Raw genomic sequence first — 14,415 nt, 5'->3', positions numbered from 1 at the left:
GCATCTCTGTTTCTGCCACATAGGTTGGCTGCCTTGCGGGTCTGGCACAGGGCGGGGGAAACACAGCTATGGAGGGTGTGCTCTGTAGTAGTGTGTGCCTTCTAATGAGATGAGGTCCTGGTGAGGATGGGACTATTAAACTAAAATTGCTTCAGTTCATTTATTTGAGACTTAGGTAGATGGACAGAACACACGAATGCAATTTGTCCTCTCAAAAAAGTCAAAGCCATTCCTAAAGGAGTCTCTTTTGCATGCAGACCCACATTAGGAAAGAGGGTTGTAATAACTGCAATACCCAACCAAGGGGGCTGAGACCACTTGCACGGCTCACAGAGTCTAATGAGTGAAGAAAATAATGAAAAAAATAAAGCCTCCGGAATTGAAGCATTCTACTTCAGTTCTTCATGGGCAAGAAAAGTCAATCTGGCCTGGATTTAATTTAAACCACTTCAGATTTAGTTAATGAGAGTTTTTTAAAAAACTGCTGCAAACTTATTTGAGCTGTTTTTATAGGTGGGGAGCTGGGGACCACCTGCCCTTTATGGAAAGCAATGCACTTCCAGTGCCCCCAAGAAAACAAGGCTTATTTTAAATTATAAAAATTTTTACAAAATGTGGCTTTATTATTGTTTTTGTTACTTTTATTCCCCTCAGGAATGGTGGTCTACAATATAAATATAATGCAATATACATTCCACTCTGAGAAAAAAAATTTATATATACCAGTTATTTCCTAACAAGGAAAGAAGACACAGCCAGTCCCGCTTTATACCTTTGATGGTACATGCAGTACCTCATTCCTTTTATTTCTGTCCTTATTTTGACTTGTCCCCCACATACCCATCCACTCAGTCTCTTTCCCTGAGGCACACCATTTACCTGTTCCTGACCTCCCTGATTTCAGTCTGTTTGGCTTAAGTTTCAGTCTATATCCAAATAAATGCAATGAGAAAGCCTTGGGCACCACTGAGGAAGTAATAAATTGCTGATATTTATTGAATGTTTACCATTTGCCAGAAACTGTTCTCCATGGTTTAACTCATTAAATTCTCACAACAAAACTACGAGGTAAATAATGTTGCTATTCCTATTTTACAGATGAGGAAACTGAATCAAGAGAGGTGATGTAACTTGCTCAAGGCCACACAGTGAGTAAGGATTCAAACCAAGGTGGTCTGACTCTTAAGACCACCCTCTTAGCCACCACGTTGCACTGTATGGATGTCCCCACTGGCAGCAAGATCATTCATGCAATGCGTTCTCACACAGACATATCCTAGGTGGTGATCACTGCTCAGTCTACAGTGGTGAATGTTCCTCCTGGGAGCTGGTTTGCTGCCTGCTGAGCTCTCATATATAAAAACCTCTTTTCTTTCTTTTTTTTTTAAGATTTTTTTTGATGTGGACCATTTTAAAAGTCTTTATTGAATTTGTTACAATATTGCTTCTGTTTTATGTTTTGTTTTTTTGGCCATGAGGCATGTGGGATCTTAGCTCCCCGACCAGGGATCGAACCCACACCCCCTGTGTTTGAAGGCAAAGTCTTAACCACTGGACCACCAGGGAAGTCACTGAAAACCTCTTCATGATCCACTCAACATCATTTTTCTGTGATGTCACCTACCAAGAGCCAGGATCTTTTGGAATCACAGATAGACATGGCTCATCATATGCTTCCTGGTTAATAACGTCAGGTCCGCTATCCAATTTATTCTCATCCTTCACCTGTTAGGTATTAGAGATAAATTGTGTAGGCTCTGAAGAGTCAACAACACTTTCCATCTTAATATTTTCTTCTCCTTTCTCTTAAGTTATAGTTATGTCACCTAGAAGAATTAGACAGAGACTTGACTGAAGGAAAGTGGCTAGTGAGAATCCAACCTTCAAATTCTTAGTTAACAGTACTCTAGAGTACTCGTGAATTCTTTTGGCCACAGGCGAATTCAGATGGATAAGGTATGATTCCTTCCTATGAGAGCTCAGAAACTCATGGAGAAGACATAGACATGGACAGGCAAATTATGACATGGCACAGTCGGTATGACCTTTGAGGTACAGCCAGAGTGAGGTGGGAGCATAGAGGGGGTGACTAACTGCCCAAGGGAACTGGAAGAGCTTACACAGGAGGCGACATTTGATCTGGGTCAGGAAAGATAAGTAAGAGCAGGGGATGGAAACTATCCAGGCAGAAGAATAGGCTGTGAGGATCACGACGTATGTCAGAGCAAGGTGTGCTCAGGGAAGGATGTAAAATGCTAACAGACAGAACATAGCGGGGCTGGAATAGCCTGGACAGATAAGAGCTAAAGCTAGAGAGGGAGGGTAGGGCCAAGCCAAGATGATGGCATCCTACAGGCAGTAGAGGAGCCAACAGAAGACTTTGTGCAAGGAAGTAGGATCACACTTGCATTTTTAGGAAAAAAACTGGTAATTCTACAAGAGATGCATTAGAGTGGGAAGAAACACATTCCTCTCTCAGTAACACTCTCCAGCTGGGTAGGATTTTATTATATTGCTGTTGCTGTTGTTTTTATTATAACTATTATTAGTTGAAATGTCTCAAGCACTTACCCGATGCCAGGCACTGTGCTAAGGGCTTTATATGAATTCTCTGGATGTAAGTCTGAGGATGGACCCTCAGAAGATACTAAGTCATTTCTGCTGTTGTCTGGAGGTCTCCACTATATGGTCTCCTCATTTGAGAAAGAAAGAAGGACTTGTGTATTTTTGCCATGCTGAGGACATATGTAATAAAATAATATTCCTTATTTATGCATCTGCTTCAACTGAACATACCACAGAAGTGGGGTGAATCCTGGCATTCGGGAGAGCCAGCTGTGTCCTTTACTGGACAGGGCCAAAGAAGGTACACCTCAGAGGCAACCAATCATCAGTTACCCTAGAAGTGGATAGACTTCTCTGCCCTTTGGTCCTTCTAGTTTCACTCTCCATCCAACATATGTACCTTGGACGCCAGAACACACCTGAAAATTGCCTGTGAGTCACCGTACAGCCTCCTATAGTGACACAAGCACCATGGCTATTAAGCATGGTTGCATTCCAAATTTGGGCAAAAAAAGATCCCTGAGGTAATTTGGGAGATAGAGAAAATAAGTATCTATAGGGTGTTATTTTTTGTTTTATAGATACAACTTTCCTCTGCTGGGTTTACACCAGCAGATAGGAAGATTGTGACTGCTATCAGCTGCTGAAAACAGTTTGCCCACCCAGATGGGTGCTGATTTGAAAGAAAGACACACGTGGTATGGTTCCCCATAGCCAGCCCTGCAGTTCCTACACCTGGCTTTATGCAGGCACAGAAGGTAGGGCAGAAGTCAATTAATAACATGTGTGATTGATTCCAGGCTGACTCCACCCCTGAGGTTACCCTGGGCCTGACAGCCGTACATCCCCTGGAGACTCCCCTCTTCCTCTTAAGGATCAAACAATGCAGTTTGCTGGAAGGCAGGCAACAAGGGAGGGATCAACAGTAGGCTCCAATCAGTCACAGACTGCGCATCTCAGAAGTTGAAGCAAGATACTCAAATTGCAGTGGCTTTTCTGCATTTCCAAAATCTTTTAAAATCCTAGCGACAAAAATCATCTGATACTTGGAACCCCTGAATACATCTGAAAATTTTACTCTGGTGTCAAAGAGAAAAAAATTTTAATTAAGTCAATTTTTAGATGAGACTGGGAAATTTTTAAATGAGACTGAGAAAGAGGATCCTAGGGCCTGAGATCATTAGGGTCCTGTGGCTGTCTCATCATTAACACCCTAAACATCTCCATGTCTCATATATCCCCATGTCCCTTTATGTCACACAGACCAAGCTCTCCACACAGAAAACAGCTGGGCCTTTTTAGGGCAAAGTTCCTGCTGTTCTCTTTTTATTGCAATGTCCTCCTCCATAGGTAGCCAGGAGCCCATACTTGACTTCTGCCCTCATACCCACCTGGCAATGTACTTCAGTAACTCTCTGTTTCCTTCTGCAAAGAGGCTGGAGAGAAATAACCATACACATATATCTTGCTTATTGGTTTTGGTCTTTAGGAATATGGCTCCACAAAATTTTTAGAACATTGAACAGGTTTACTCAAATTAAGCAGTTAATAGCTGCTTAGACTACTAATTCTTGGGACATCTGAATTTTAGCATTCTTAAAACTAAAAGAAGGACTTTCAAAGGCTGATATTTTGGCATTATTTCTGAGTAAAGGATCCTGACTAACATTTATAGGTAATTGTGTCAGTCTGATCTTAAATGAAATGGAATAATGGAATCCAAGAATATCAGAGCCAGAAGGGTGGTAATCCAGTGCAAAGACATTATTTATTTTTGAGGAGAGAAAAGAGACCCAGAGAAACGAATGACTTGATGAACTGCAACAGAGACATTCTTTGTCCCGTCATTCTTTCTGTCCTTCCCTTTTGATTAGCTGGGCATATGGCCACCTAAATCCAGACTAGATGTTCCAGCCTCCCTTGCAGCTAGGTATGGTCATCTGCAGCTTTGTTTTATTTAGACAATGGGCTATAAACAGTAGGTTGTGTTTGACTGTCTGGAAGAGTTCTTCTCCCCTTTCCCCTTCCTACTGGCTGAAATGTTGACTTGATGGGTGGACAGGAGTAGCCATCTTGGATCATGAGATAGAAGCCCTGTGCTCTTTGGTGTGCTCAAGGATAGGAGAGCAACAAAGGAGAAGGGGCCTGGGTTTCTGAAACATGGAGTTCTAGACTGACTGCCTTCTAGACTTCTTTATGTGCAAGGGAAATAGATGTGTATCTTTGTTTAAACCATTGTTATTTTGAATTTTTGTGTTACTCTTGACCACATCTAAACTGCTATATCAGTAGTCTGGAAAAGTTTTAATTGATTAGCATGACTTGATGGAAGAGGGCAGGATGGGTGATGGACAAGGACTAATTGATTCTTAGTCTAAAAGATAAAATGCTTTAAATATGCTATGTCAAGGGATCTCAAATACTGATCCACAAAATGCTGCATCAGAATTACCCTGGCAGACATGGGGGAGGGGTGTCCCATAAATCCAGATTCATGGGTCCCTTTCCTGGAGGTTTTCATTTAGTAGGTATTCTATGAGGCCCAAGAACTTATTTTGTTAAAAAAGTTCCTAATATAGTCCTGATATCCAGACGCATTTGGCAAGTATTTGATCTAAAATTGTTCTCTGCTGAGGAGGTGAATCAGAAGCATCAAAAAAAAATTTTTTCTCTCCCAAACATAGATGCCTCCATGGGCACATGAGAATGAGAGACAGAGAGAGAGAGAGAGAGATGAGAGAGACAGAGATGAGAAAATATTCTGATATTCTGAATTTTGAAATAAGTGATCCCTCAGGCTCTTTGGACCCTTCTCGCCTTCTCTCTGTACTCACCTGGAGTCACATAAATGTCACCTAATAGTCCATTCTCTCTCAAGTTAGCCTTAGTTCAGATAAACCTACAGTGGCTAGTGTTTTTTATTTGTTTTGTTTTGCTTTGTTTACAGATTACATTTTTTATGGGAGGTGTAGTCACTTTCAATGTGCATTACTACACATTAATGAATCATAAATGTATTTGTGACAAAAAGAACTACCACTTAAAGATTCCAAGGCCTTGCACATCAGAGGTTGAATTTTTTGGTCCATGCAAAAATTTGCAATGTCAGCAGATTCAGTCAAACAGCTGTTGGTTACAGTTGGCCTAAAAGCACTTGGGCATACCAGCAGGTTCCCCTGGCAGCAAAGGCAATGGGCAGAGAAACTGTTACCAGAAGGCAGATCATGGCAGGCAGGAGACATTCCAAACAGCACTGAATGGAAAGGGATTATACTAAGCAGCACGTCAGTACTGAGCAATCCTTTTACAAGAGTCACTGTCACATTCATAAATACACACTGCTTGGGAGACCAGTTCTCCCACCTTCTTCTGGGAAACTAGAGGAGTATGGCCCTCAACCAGGAGGAAGCCTGGCATTCACCAGGTTCTCCACAAATCTCAGCAGAAATCAAACAAAACAGATTGCTAAACTTGGTGAACTATGAAATCTCTTTTAAGAGTTGTACAATTTTATATTTTTCTAATAGGAAACTACAGTATAGGTAAGTGGGTGAAAGTAAAAGTTTTCCTCTATCAATTATATATTTGCTTTTATTTTTAAAAGATAAAAATCCTAAATCCCAATATGAAATCGTCAGACAGACATGCATGTGTATGTACACATGCATGCACACACCCTTCACAACTTTAATTTCTGGAAATTCTTTCTTAGTTGCCTAGTCCCCACAAGCTCCGGTGGCATCCTGTTGTCCCTTCCGAAAGATTTTATTATGCAAATATTTAGACTAGGACTTTTAAACATCCATGAACGTTTACTGCACTCTCCCAAGTAACATCATGCAGAAGGCTCAAAACATACTGAGTCCAGGCACTTACTGACAGGATAGTTATGGGTTCTCATTAATAGACAGTCTCTGAGACCTAACTCTGTGTTTACTGATGGTCTCCTGGTTGACCAGAATTGCAACCAGAAATGAGATGAAACTCTTTTACTGGTTGCTGTTTTTACAAAGTGGTCTTGAATCTGTCATAGTGCTCTTTCCATTGTAACCCTTCGCCTTCCTCAGTGACACTCCAGCAATGAAATCCTCACTTCCTGAACCTTCCACATAACCCTGCTACAATGTGCCCTTGATCCAGAGGCTGCTGTCCATGCAAAAAAAAAAAAAAAAAAAAGAGAGAGAGAGGGAGAGAGAGAAAGAAATGAAATTCTCAGAAGTCTCAGGACAAATTTGTAGGTCATAGAACTCCTATAGATTAAGTGCCAATGGAATTTAGGGAAATGGAGAGAAAAAAACCCATACTTACTTCATCCACATGCCCAACAGCTCCATAGATTCTCGCCATTTGTCCAATGAGGTAGGGGAATCTCTCAGCAATCTCTTTCAGCATTGGAAGAAAACTGTTCAAAGCCACTGGCTCGTAGCCTGCTATCTCTATGAGGATGCTTAGGATGACGTCGTTATGGGTCGAATCCTTCAAATGCCCGATTAGGAAAGGGATACACTTCTGAACCACCTACAGAAAGAAAGGAGAAGAAGAGGGAAGAAAGAGAAACAAAGAGGAACTTAATTAAGTCATAATCAACCTAATATTTTTTGTATTCAATCTGAACTCAACACATTCTGAGATTATTACTCTTGTTGGAACTCAAACAAATCTCCCAAGTCTGAAATTTTAAATTTACAATAAAATTTCAGAGGCTTCAGTTCCTTTTGCTTCCTCTTTAAATTTGCACTCTGCTATTGAAGAGTAAAGGCTGCAAAATGCTTAAACGCTTCTATTCGTAAGTCAAGTTTTGATGTGTTATGTCCTTATCGGTAGTGTTACATTTCCTCCAAACCACCCTGAAAGCTTCAATTTTTTATTTTTATTTTTTTATTTTATTTTTGGTGCTCATATACAATAGAGTTTTCCTAAAGACTCACGGAAAACATTATCAAGTAGTGTTCTCAGAAATTGGTTGTGCTGTCCATTATCAACTGTGCTGCATATATTGAGAAGAATGAATTTGACCACTAATTAAATTGAATTGAAAAGCATAGATGGCATTAAAATATTTATTGAATACCTACTATGTACCCAGAACACCTAGAGATTCCTAGAAGTTAGGATACTAGCCAAAATTTTTAACATGGCCTACCTACTCAGTCCCTACTTGCCTACTCCTTAGACATCATCTTGGACATGACCACCTTGCTCTCTCAACTTTAGTAACAATGGCATTTTTTTCTCTCTCAAATTCCTCTCACCATAGGACCTGTGCACATATTATTCCCTCTCTGTAATAAGGTCTTATCCACTACCTCATTTCATCAGTTAACTCCTAATTATCCATAGACTATCAGAGAGTTTCAATTTAAAGGACAATATAAGTATGTAAGAGATCCTTGACGATGACTTTAATCAGAGCCTTCAAACTGGAGAAATATGGTGTGGAAATATTTAATAATAAAAGTAAGGAAGCAGGAAAGAGCTCTTCCATTTTCTTCGATTTTCCATTTGGATCACAAAAATGTAATACGATAAAAAATTATTAAAGTAAAATAATTTCTACCATATTCTCAATATCCTAATCTTTCTTAATTTTTAATGCTTTTATCAATATAAAGATGCAATAATTTGTATTAAGGAGAATGTGACTTTTTTGTGGAATAAAGTCTCTATATTAACACATAGACACATTGCATACTGATGATTTAATGAATTGTTCTGTCTGCTAAAATAAAAGAATTAGAAAGGACAACCTGTGGAAAACTGAACAAAGAAGTACAAACTATTTGCCCATCCATACTTCTACTATGCTTATTTCTTTTGTTTGTTGTTGGTTTGCTGTTTTGGTAAGGGAGACTTGAAATGTAGATTCCAGTATTAAAACTGAATCTGATGCACAGCTCAATCTGCTGAACTCACCCCCTGCCCAAAACCTGCTTTTCCCACCTCTCTAGCCCCAAGTGTCTTCTTTCCCCATAAATGACACAATCATCTGACTGCTCAAGCCAGCAGTATGAGAATCTTTCTTTTTTTTTTTTGGTGGCCTCTCCCATTGCGGAGCACAGGCTCCGGACGCGCAGGCTCAGCAGCCATGGCTCACGGGCCCAGCCACTCTGCGGCATGTGGGATCTTCCCGGACCGGGGCACAAACCGTGTCCCCTGCATCGGCAGGTGAACTCTCAACCACTGCGCCACCAGGGAAGCCCTGGGAATCAGGGCTTGACAACTGTTTTTCCCTTATCAGCAGCTTCATCCAAGCAATCACCAAGTCCTATTGATTCCACCTCCCAAGTATCCCACAGATGGGTCTACTTCTCTCCATGTCCATTCATCTATCCATTCACTCATTCACAAATATTTATGGAGTCCTTCCCATTTGCAAGGTACTATTCTAGGTGCTGGAGTTAATGTTTCTAACCAGTCTGACAGGTTCCTGCCTTCATGGAATAATTCACTGTCTAGTAAAGGAGATACTTAGTAAAACAAACAGTTACAAAAAAAATACGTAATTATAAGTTTTAATAAGTGTCACATAGGGAAAATACAGGGTGCTGTGAGACACAGTCCCAGGGCCCTGATTTAGGCTGGGGGTCAGGGAAGTCCTCTCAGCAGGGACATTTAAGCTGAGACACTGATTTAGTCACCCTGCACCTGGGTTATTCCAACAGCCTCCTAACTGTTCTCCCTGCCTTCAGTCTTGTCCGTCCAATCCCTTCTTGACCTTGTGGCCACAATGGTGACCCTCTCATGCTTAAAATACTTCACTAATTTCTCATTGCTCTCAAGCCAGAGGTTCACTATACCTTTTCTGAACTGACTCCTATCCATCTCCTAGACTTAGCTCCTTACCCACCTATTCTACTGTCTCCCCATCCAGATGCCATCACATAACACACTTCCACCATGTTGGATTTTTTAAAAATGTTCTTGACCTGCTAAGTTTTCTCTTGTGTCTGGAATTTTACTCATGTGATCCATTCTGCCTGTAGTTCTTATTGCCCCAAATTTGCTGGATAACTCCTTATCATTCTTGAGGCTTCAGATTAGCTATTATTTCCTTAAAAAAATCTTCCTCAACTCCTCTTCTCTTCCCCTCTCAGTTTCATGTCCCTGCTAAAGCTCCTACCCTCACACTTCCTTCTCATTGCTGTTCTAGTGTCTGCCTTGCAGACTGATTGAAATCTCTACAAGGTCAAGAATCATTTCCATTTTGTACCTATGAATGTATACTCAATGCCTAGCACAGAGTCTGGCCTGAAAGTGAGTCAATAAATATTTAAGGAACAAATAAAAGGAAGGCAGATCTAAATGATTTTATAGGGTAGTTTTTGGATAACCCCAACTCCCACCCCACACCATAGTACTTGAATAGTTGTACATAATGTTTAAACATATATACTACCATGTGTCATATACAACATGACTAATAAGGACATAAAAGAAGATAATTTTGAGATCACTAGGATCATCCTGTGTATAAATTTAAACTTGATATTCATATCCAGTACTTGCGGAGAAAAGGACAGGGCTAGTTTCTGGTAAATAGCACATATGAATGAACAGTTCAGTAAAGGCTGCCTGTGCATTGGGGTTGACCGTATGTTCTTTGGGTGAAACTATGAGAGGTCCCTGGCACCTATGGCAGAAGTGTCAGCCAGCTGCTCCGGGTCAGGGCAGCATACTTAACCTGAGGCTTTTAGAAATGGAAAACGCTTACACATTTCCTGCCCCATTCTACAAAATTCCATTTCCTAGTCCTTATTCTTCATGTCCTATTCCTGGAACACCAGGACTCGTGCTCTGTGACACGTGCTTCCAGTCATGACAATTTTATTTAAACTCCAGCCATACATCCCAAGCCTATAAAGAAAATTTTAAAAGGAAAAGGAAGAAAAGGGGAAAGGAAGAAAGAAAAAAGAAGAAAGGCAGGCAGGCAGGCTCAGGCAAATATATATACTCCTGGGCAGAGTTGAATCCATAGGAGCAAAGAAAAGAGAAGCCCTGAATAATGGGAATAATAATAAAATGTGAATAATGTGAATGAATAAAGGCAGATATTTCTTGAAGTTTATCACTCACATTTAAGGGAAGTGGTGCTTTGGGCTTCAGATATTCTTGGATAAGGAGAAATTATATTTTCCAAACACAGGGCATTTCCTTAGGTTGGTCTCTTCATGGTGCCTCATTGGAGCCATTTCATAACTCAGAGAAAGCCTTCTTTGGCTGAGAGCAGAGTAGCCACTAAGGTAACATAGATGGCTGGCAAAGAGCAAGCTAACATGGCCTTTGTTTAGGCCACAAGCCCCACACCATGGACTCTGAAAGAGCTTCCAAACTGACCTCCTAGCCTCAAGTCTTTTCCCCCTCTCTTCAGCCTCCTCACTGCCTAACACTTCATCTGCTTATGTCAAAGATTTCCCATGGGGCTTCCCTGGTGGCACAGTGGTTGAGAGTCCGCCTGCCGATGCAGAGGACACGGGTTCGTGCCCCGGTCCAGGAAGATCCCACATGCCGCGGAGTGGCTGGGCCCATGAGCCATGGCCACTGAGCCTGTGCGTCCAGAGCCTGTGCTCCGCAATGGGAGAGGCCACAACAGTGAAAGGCCCACGTACTGCAAAAAAAAAAAAAAAGATTTCCCATGGTGCATGGCCGGAATCCCAATGCCACGGCATTCCAGGGTCTTCACTGATGGGTATATCTGCTGCCTCTTCCTCCGTGAACCCTCTGAGCCAGCAACATGCCACTGACCACCCACAGTGGCTTGAATATGGAGAAAACTCATACTTTCAAAGCTGATCTCAAATAGCTCTGCTTCTGGGAAGCCTTCCCTCCAGCCTGCTCTAACGTACACAGAACCTGAAGCTAGAGAACAAGGGAGGCCCCCAGACCACATACTGAAATAGTCTGCAGTCTTATACAGTGTTCTATCTTCTTACCTGACACATACACCTTTATAACAATCTGGGAGGCTTGATTTGAATTTAGAATTTTTGGCCCCTGTAGAGGGAACAGGAAGAAATGACCCTTAATCCCCGTCTCTTGCCCCTCCCTTCTCTTCCTACTCCTGGTTTTGCCCTCAAGGAGTCTCCTATGCATATATGTGGATAGCCCAGCCCACATATGCAAGCTCATCTAGGCTGCCTCTCAGACCTATGGGGTCACACTGTTGGCATGGCCTGTCCTTGGGAAAACAGGCTCAGGGACCAGGCCTTACATCCTGGAAGCAGGATGGAGACTTACAGGAAAGGGATTCCAAGGTCCCAGTTATCTGGACTACGTCTAGTAGACAGGGAAGTGCATGGGAACTGGAGGCACAGGCAGAGGAGGGCCAACCAGAACAGGATAAAGCAAGTAGCCCAGGGAAGGGTCCTATCCCTGACTTTTCTGGTCCTTCCTGAGCAGAATTAATCACTGCCTTTTCTGTCTCCTAGAGCAGTCTGCTGACAAGTTTAGCATCTTGTCCTTGAACTGAAATTTTGTGGACACAGCTCATTACTCCAGCCCATGGGCACCTTGAGGGTGGGACCATCTGACAACATAGCTCCATAACTTAATTGGCAGCAAATGACGTTTTAATGCTTACTTACAGAATAAAAAGTTGAGCTATTGTGTATATGTACGTGCATATGTGCACGTGTGTATCCACACTCCCTCTTAAATTAGTCCTCAGGTTCAATTTTCTTTTTCAATTTAATTTGGATAGTACTTACAAGTTCTATTAATCTCCAGAAACCTATAAAATAACTGCTACTCTTTTCATGTACTACTTATACCCACCATACTAACAAAATATATATTCTGAAACCCAGGGTTCTGCTCCAAAGGCTGTCTGAGAACGGTCTCTATATATTCCACCACTCTATCTTAATGTTCTGCAACTGGCTTCTCAGTTTAAATAAATACCAAGCGACCTCTGAGTCTTGTCAGCCTGGTGATGCTACGTTAGGTGCCGTAGGATTAGGTGTGTGAATAGGAATGCTCTACACTGCTGAGAGAAAAATCCTAGAAAATGACTCTAGGGACCAGACCACAAAAGCAGTTCCTCTGGGTCTGGACATTCAACAACAGAGGGCTGAACTTGCCATTTCCTGCCACTCTTCTCTGTATGGTTAGGGCTAGACGCCTACATCCTGGGGATAATAACACATATGCTCATATGTATTACTAAATTCTGTTTCTTTCATTGACTAGACTATAGCATGGTTTTTGGCAGTCAAGAATATAGACTTAGCCCCAGAAGGCCACTTGGAAAATTGACCACCCAGCCTTTTCCTATAAATGGACTCGGAGAATCCTCTGGAGCTTCCAGCCACGAGTCACTAGCCAAGAACTGCCTCCCTCCACCTAGGAAGGATAGCTTCCTAAAAGAGGGATACTCAGAGGGCAGTGATGGAGGAAGGGACACCACACGGTTGGGCAGCAACATCAGAAACTCACAGACGGATGGATGTTGACGCTATGTCACCTTCACAACCTCACGGACTAGTCAGCTATACATAGAGAAGATTTTTTTTCAAGGGCCAACTGTTGACCCTCCAGCCCTGGAGAGCCCAGTTATCACTGGTCACAGAAGGTGGGTAATGAGGAGTGCATTCAAGAAAGCATGAAAACATTCCTACACTGGCCTTCATTGGAGAACCTGTTCAGTTTACCTCCAAGTTACAGAGCACTGGCACAGCTTTTATGCAGAAGGAACAACCCCCTTTTAAGCCAAATGTCACAAGGTCAAAACCCTTCTCATTTAGCCTCTTATTTCATCTGAAATTGAATTAACTAGACTTACACCGAAAGCCTCAGTCTACAGATTTGATTGTTGCCACGTATTTTGTTTTCCTCTCTCAGTAGACTTCTCTCTGTATCCCTCCTTTTCCCCTTGCCTGCTGTCTAATTAATGAACATGAGAGAGAGGAGGGATGAATCAGGGATTTCTCTAGCTCACTGCCTGAGCATCTCAGTAATCAGGTGTTAGCTGACGAAGGGCTGAAGGAGGCAAGAGGGGTGGGAAGGGGCAGGGCTGCTTTAACAGGAAGAGAAGTACTGATGGGAAACAAAGGGTTGGGCGGTGCCCTAGTCACCACTCCCTGCCACCAGTTAGGATCCTGGCCCCGGTGGGTCCCTTCAGGTCATTATGGGTGCTTCCTAACCCTTTGCTTCTTCATTCTAGGATCCACACTCAGCACCTACAGGAATACCTGCAGCAATCTGCTTTCCCCCTCTCTTTCCCCTTCTGTTCGGTTCTCCTCCTTTTCTTGTCTAGTTCACCCTTCTACTGTGTCCCCTGGCTCGCCCATTTGTTTCACAGGCCACAGCCTTACAGTCTCATTTTTTTAGCATGTTGAGATCAAAAGATCTCACTGGCTGGAATTAGACTGGGTTGATTAGGTAGCTCAGCCTAATCTGTATGGCTCTGCGAAAGTTCCCTAACCAGTGTCAGCCCCAGATTTTCTGTAAATGGCAGCCTTAGGGGCAGGGCAGTATGACTGCAATGGCCTGTGGAAGACATGGACATTGCCCATCTGAAAACTGGAGGGGCCGATAAAGATAAGGGGGGCATGAAAAGCCACCTCACCAAGTCGTTCCTTGGTACCAGCACTGTTCTTGACCTCTCCAAACTTCAACTTCTCTGTTTACAAAATGAAAAGGTTGTGGAGAACAAATGAGATAATCTCTGTAAAATGCCTACACAGTGCCTGGTACTTGGCATGAGCTCAACCACTATTGGTGCCCCTTGTCCACCCTCCCCTGCCTTCTGTAACCTGGGAACACTTCCCTTGTGGCTTCTGAAGTGGAGGCTACTCAGTGACTCCCCCAGGCCAAGAGAGGAGGGGGTTGGGAGTCAGAGTGCTGGACCTGTCA

At 42.4% G+C, this 14,415-nt stretch overlaps 1 protein-coding gene across 6 annotated transcripts in view; it reads right to left on the bottom strand.

Annotated features, from left to right (window-relative positions):
• The window catches only part of VEPH1 (ventricular zone expressed PH domain containing 1), a 282,767-nt gene that overhangs the window by 196,602 nt on the left and 71,750 nt on the right, over window positions 1-14,415 (bottom strand). For all 6 annotated transcript variants that reach the window (XR_014294337.1, XM_082624456.1, XM_082624457.1 and 3 more), the window contains exon 6: window positions 6,874-7,083. Coding sequence is in view for 5 of the 6 variants with exons in the window: in XM_082624456.1 (XP_082480582.1) it covers window positions 6,874-7,083 (210 nt within the window). In the remaining variant the exon portion in view is untranslated. The remainder of the gene's footprint in view (window positions 1-6,873; window positions 7,084-14,415) is intronic.

Source organism: Mesoplodon mirus (genome assembly GCF_964341445.2).
Source record: "Mesoplodon mirus genome assembly, chromosome: 6".
Taxonomy (NCBI): Eukaryota; Metazoa; Chordata; class Mammalia; order Artiodactyla; family Ziphiidae; genus Mesoplodon; species Mesoplodon mirus.
The sequence above is the reverse complement of the archived record's forward strand: the minus strand, read 5'-3'. Positions and strand labels throughout refer to the sequence as shown.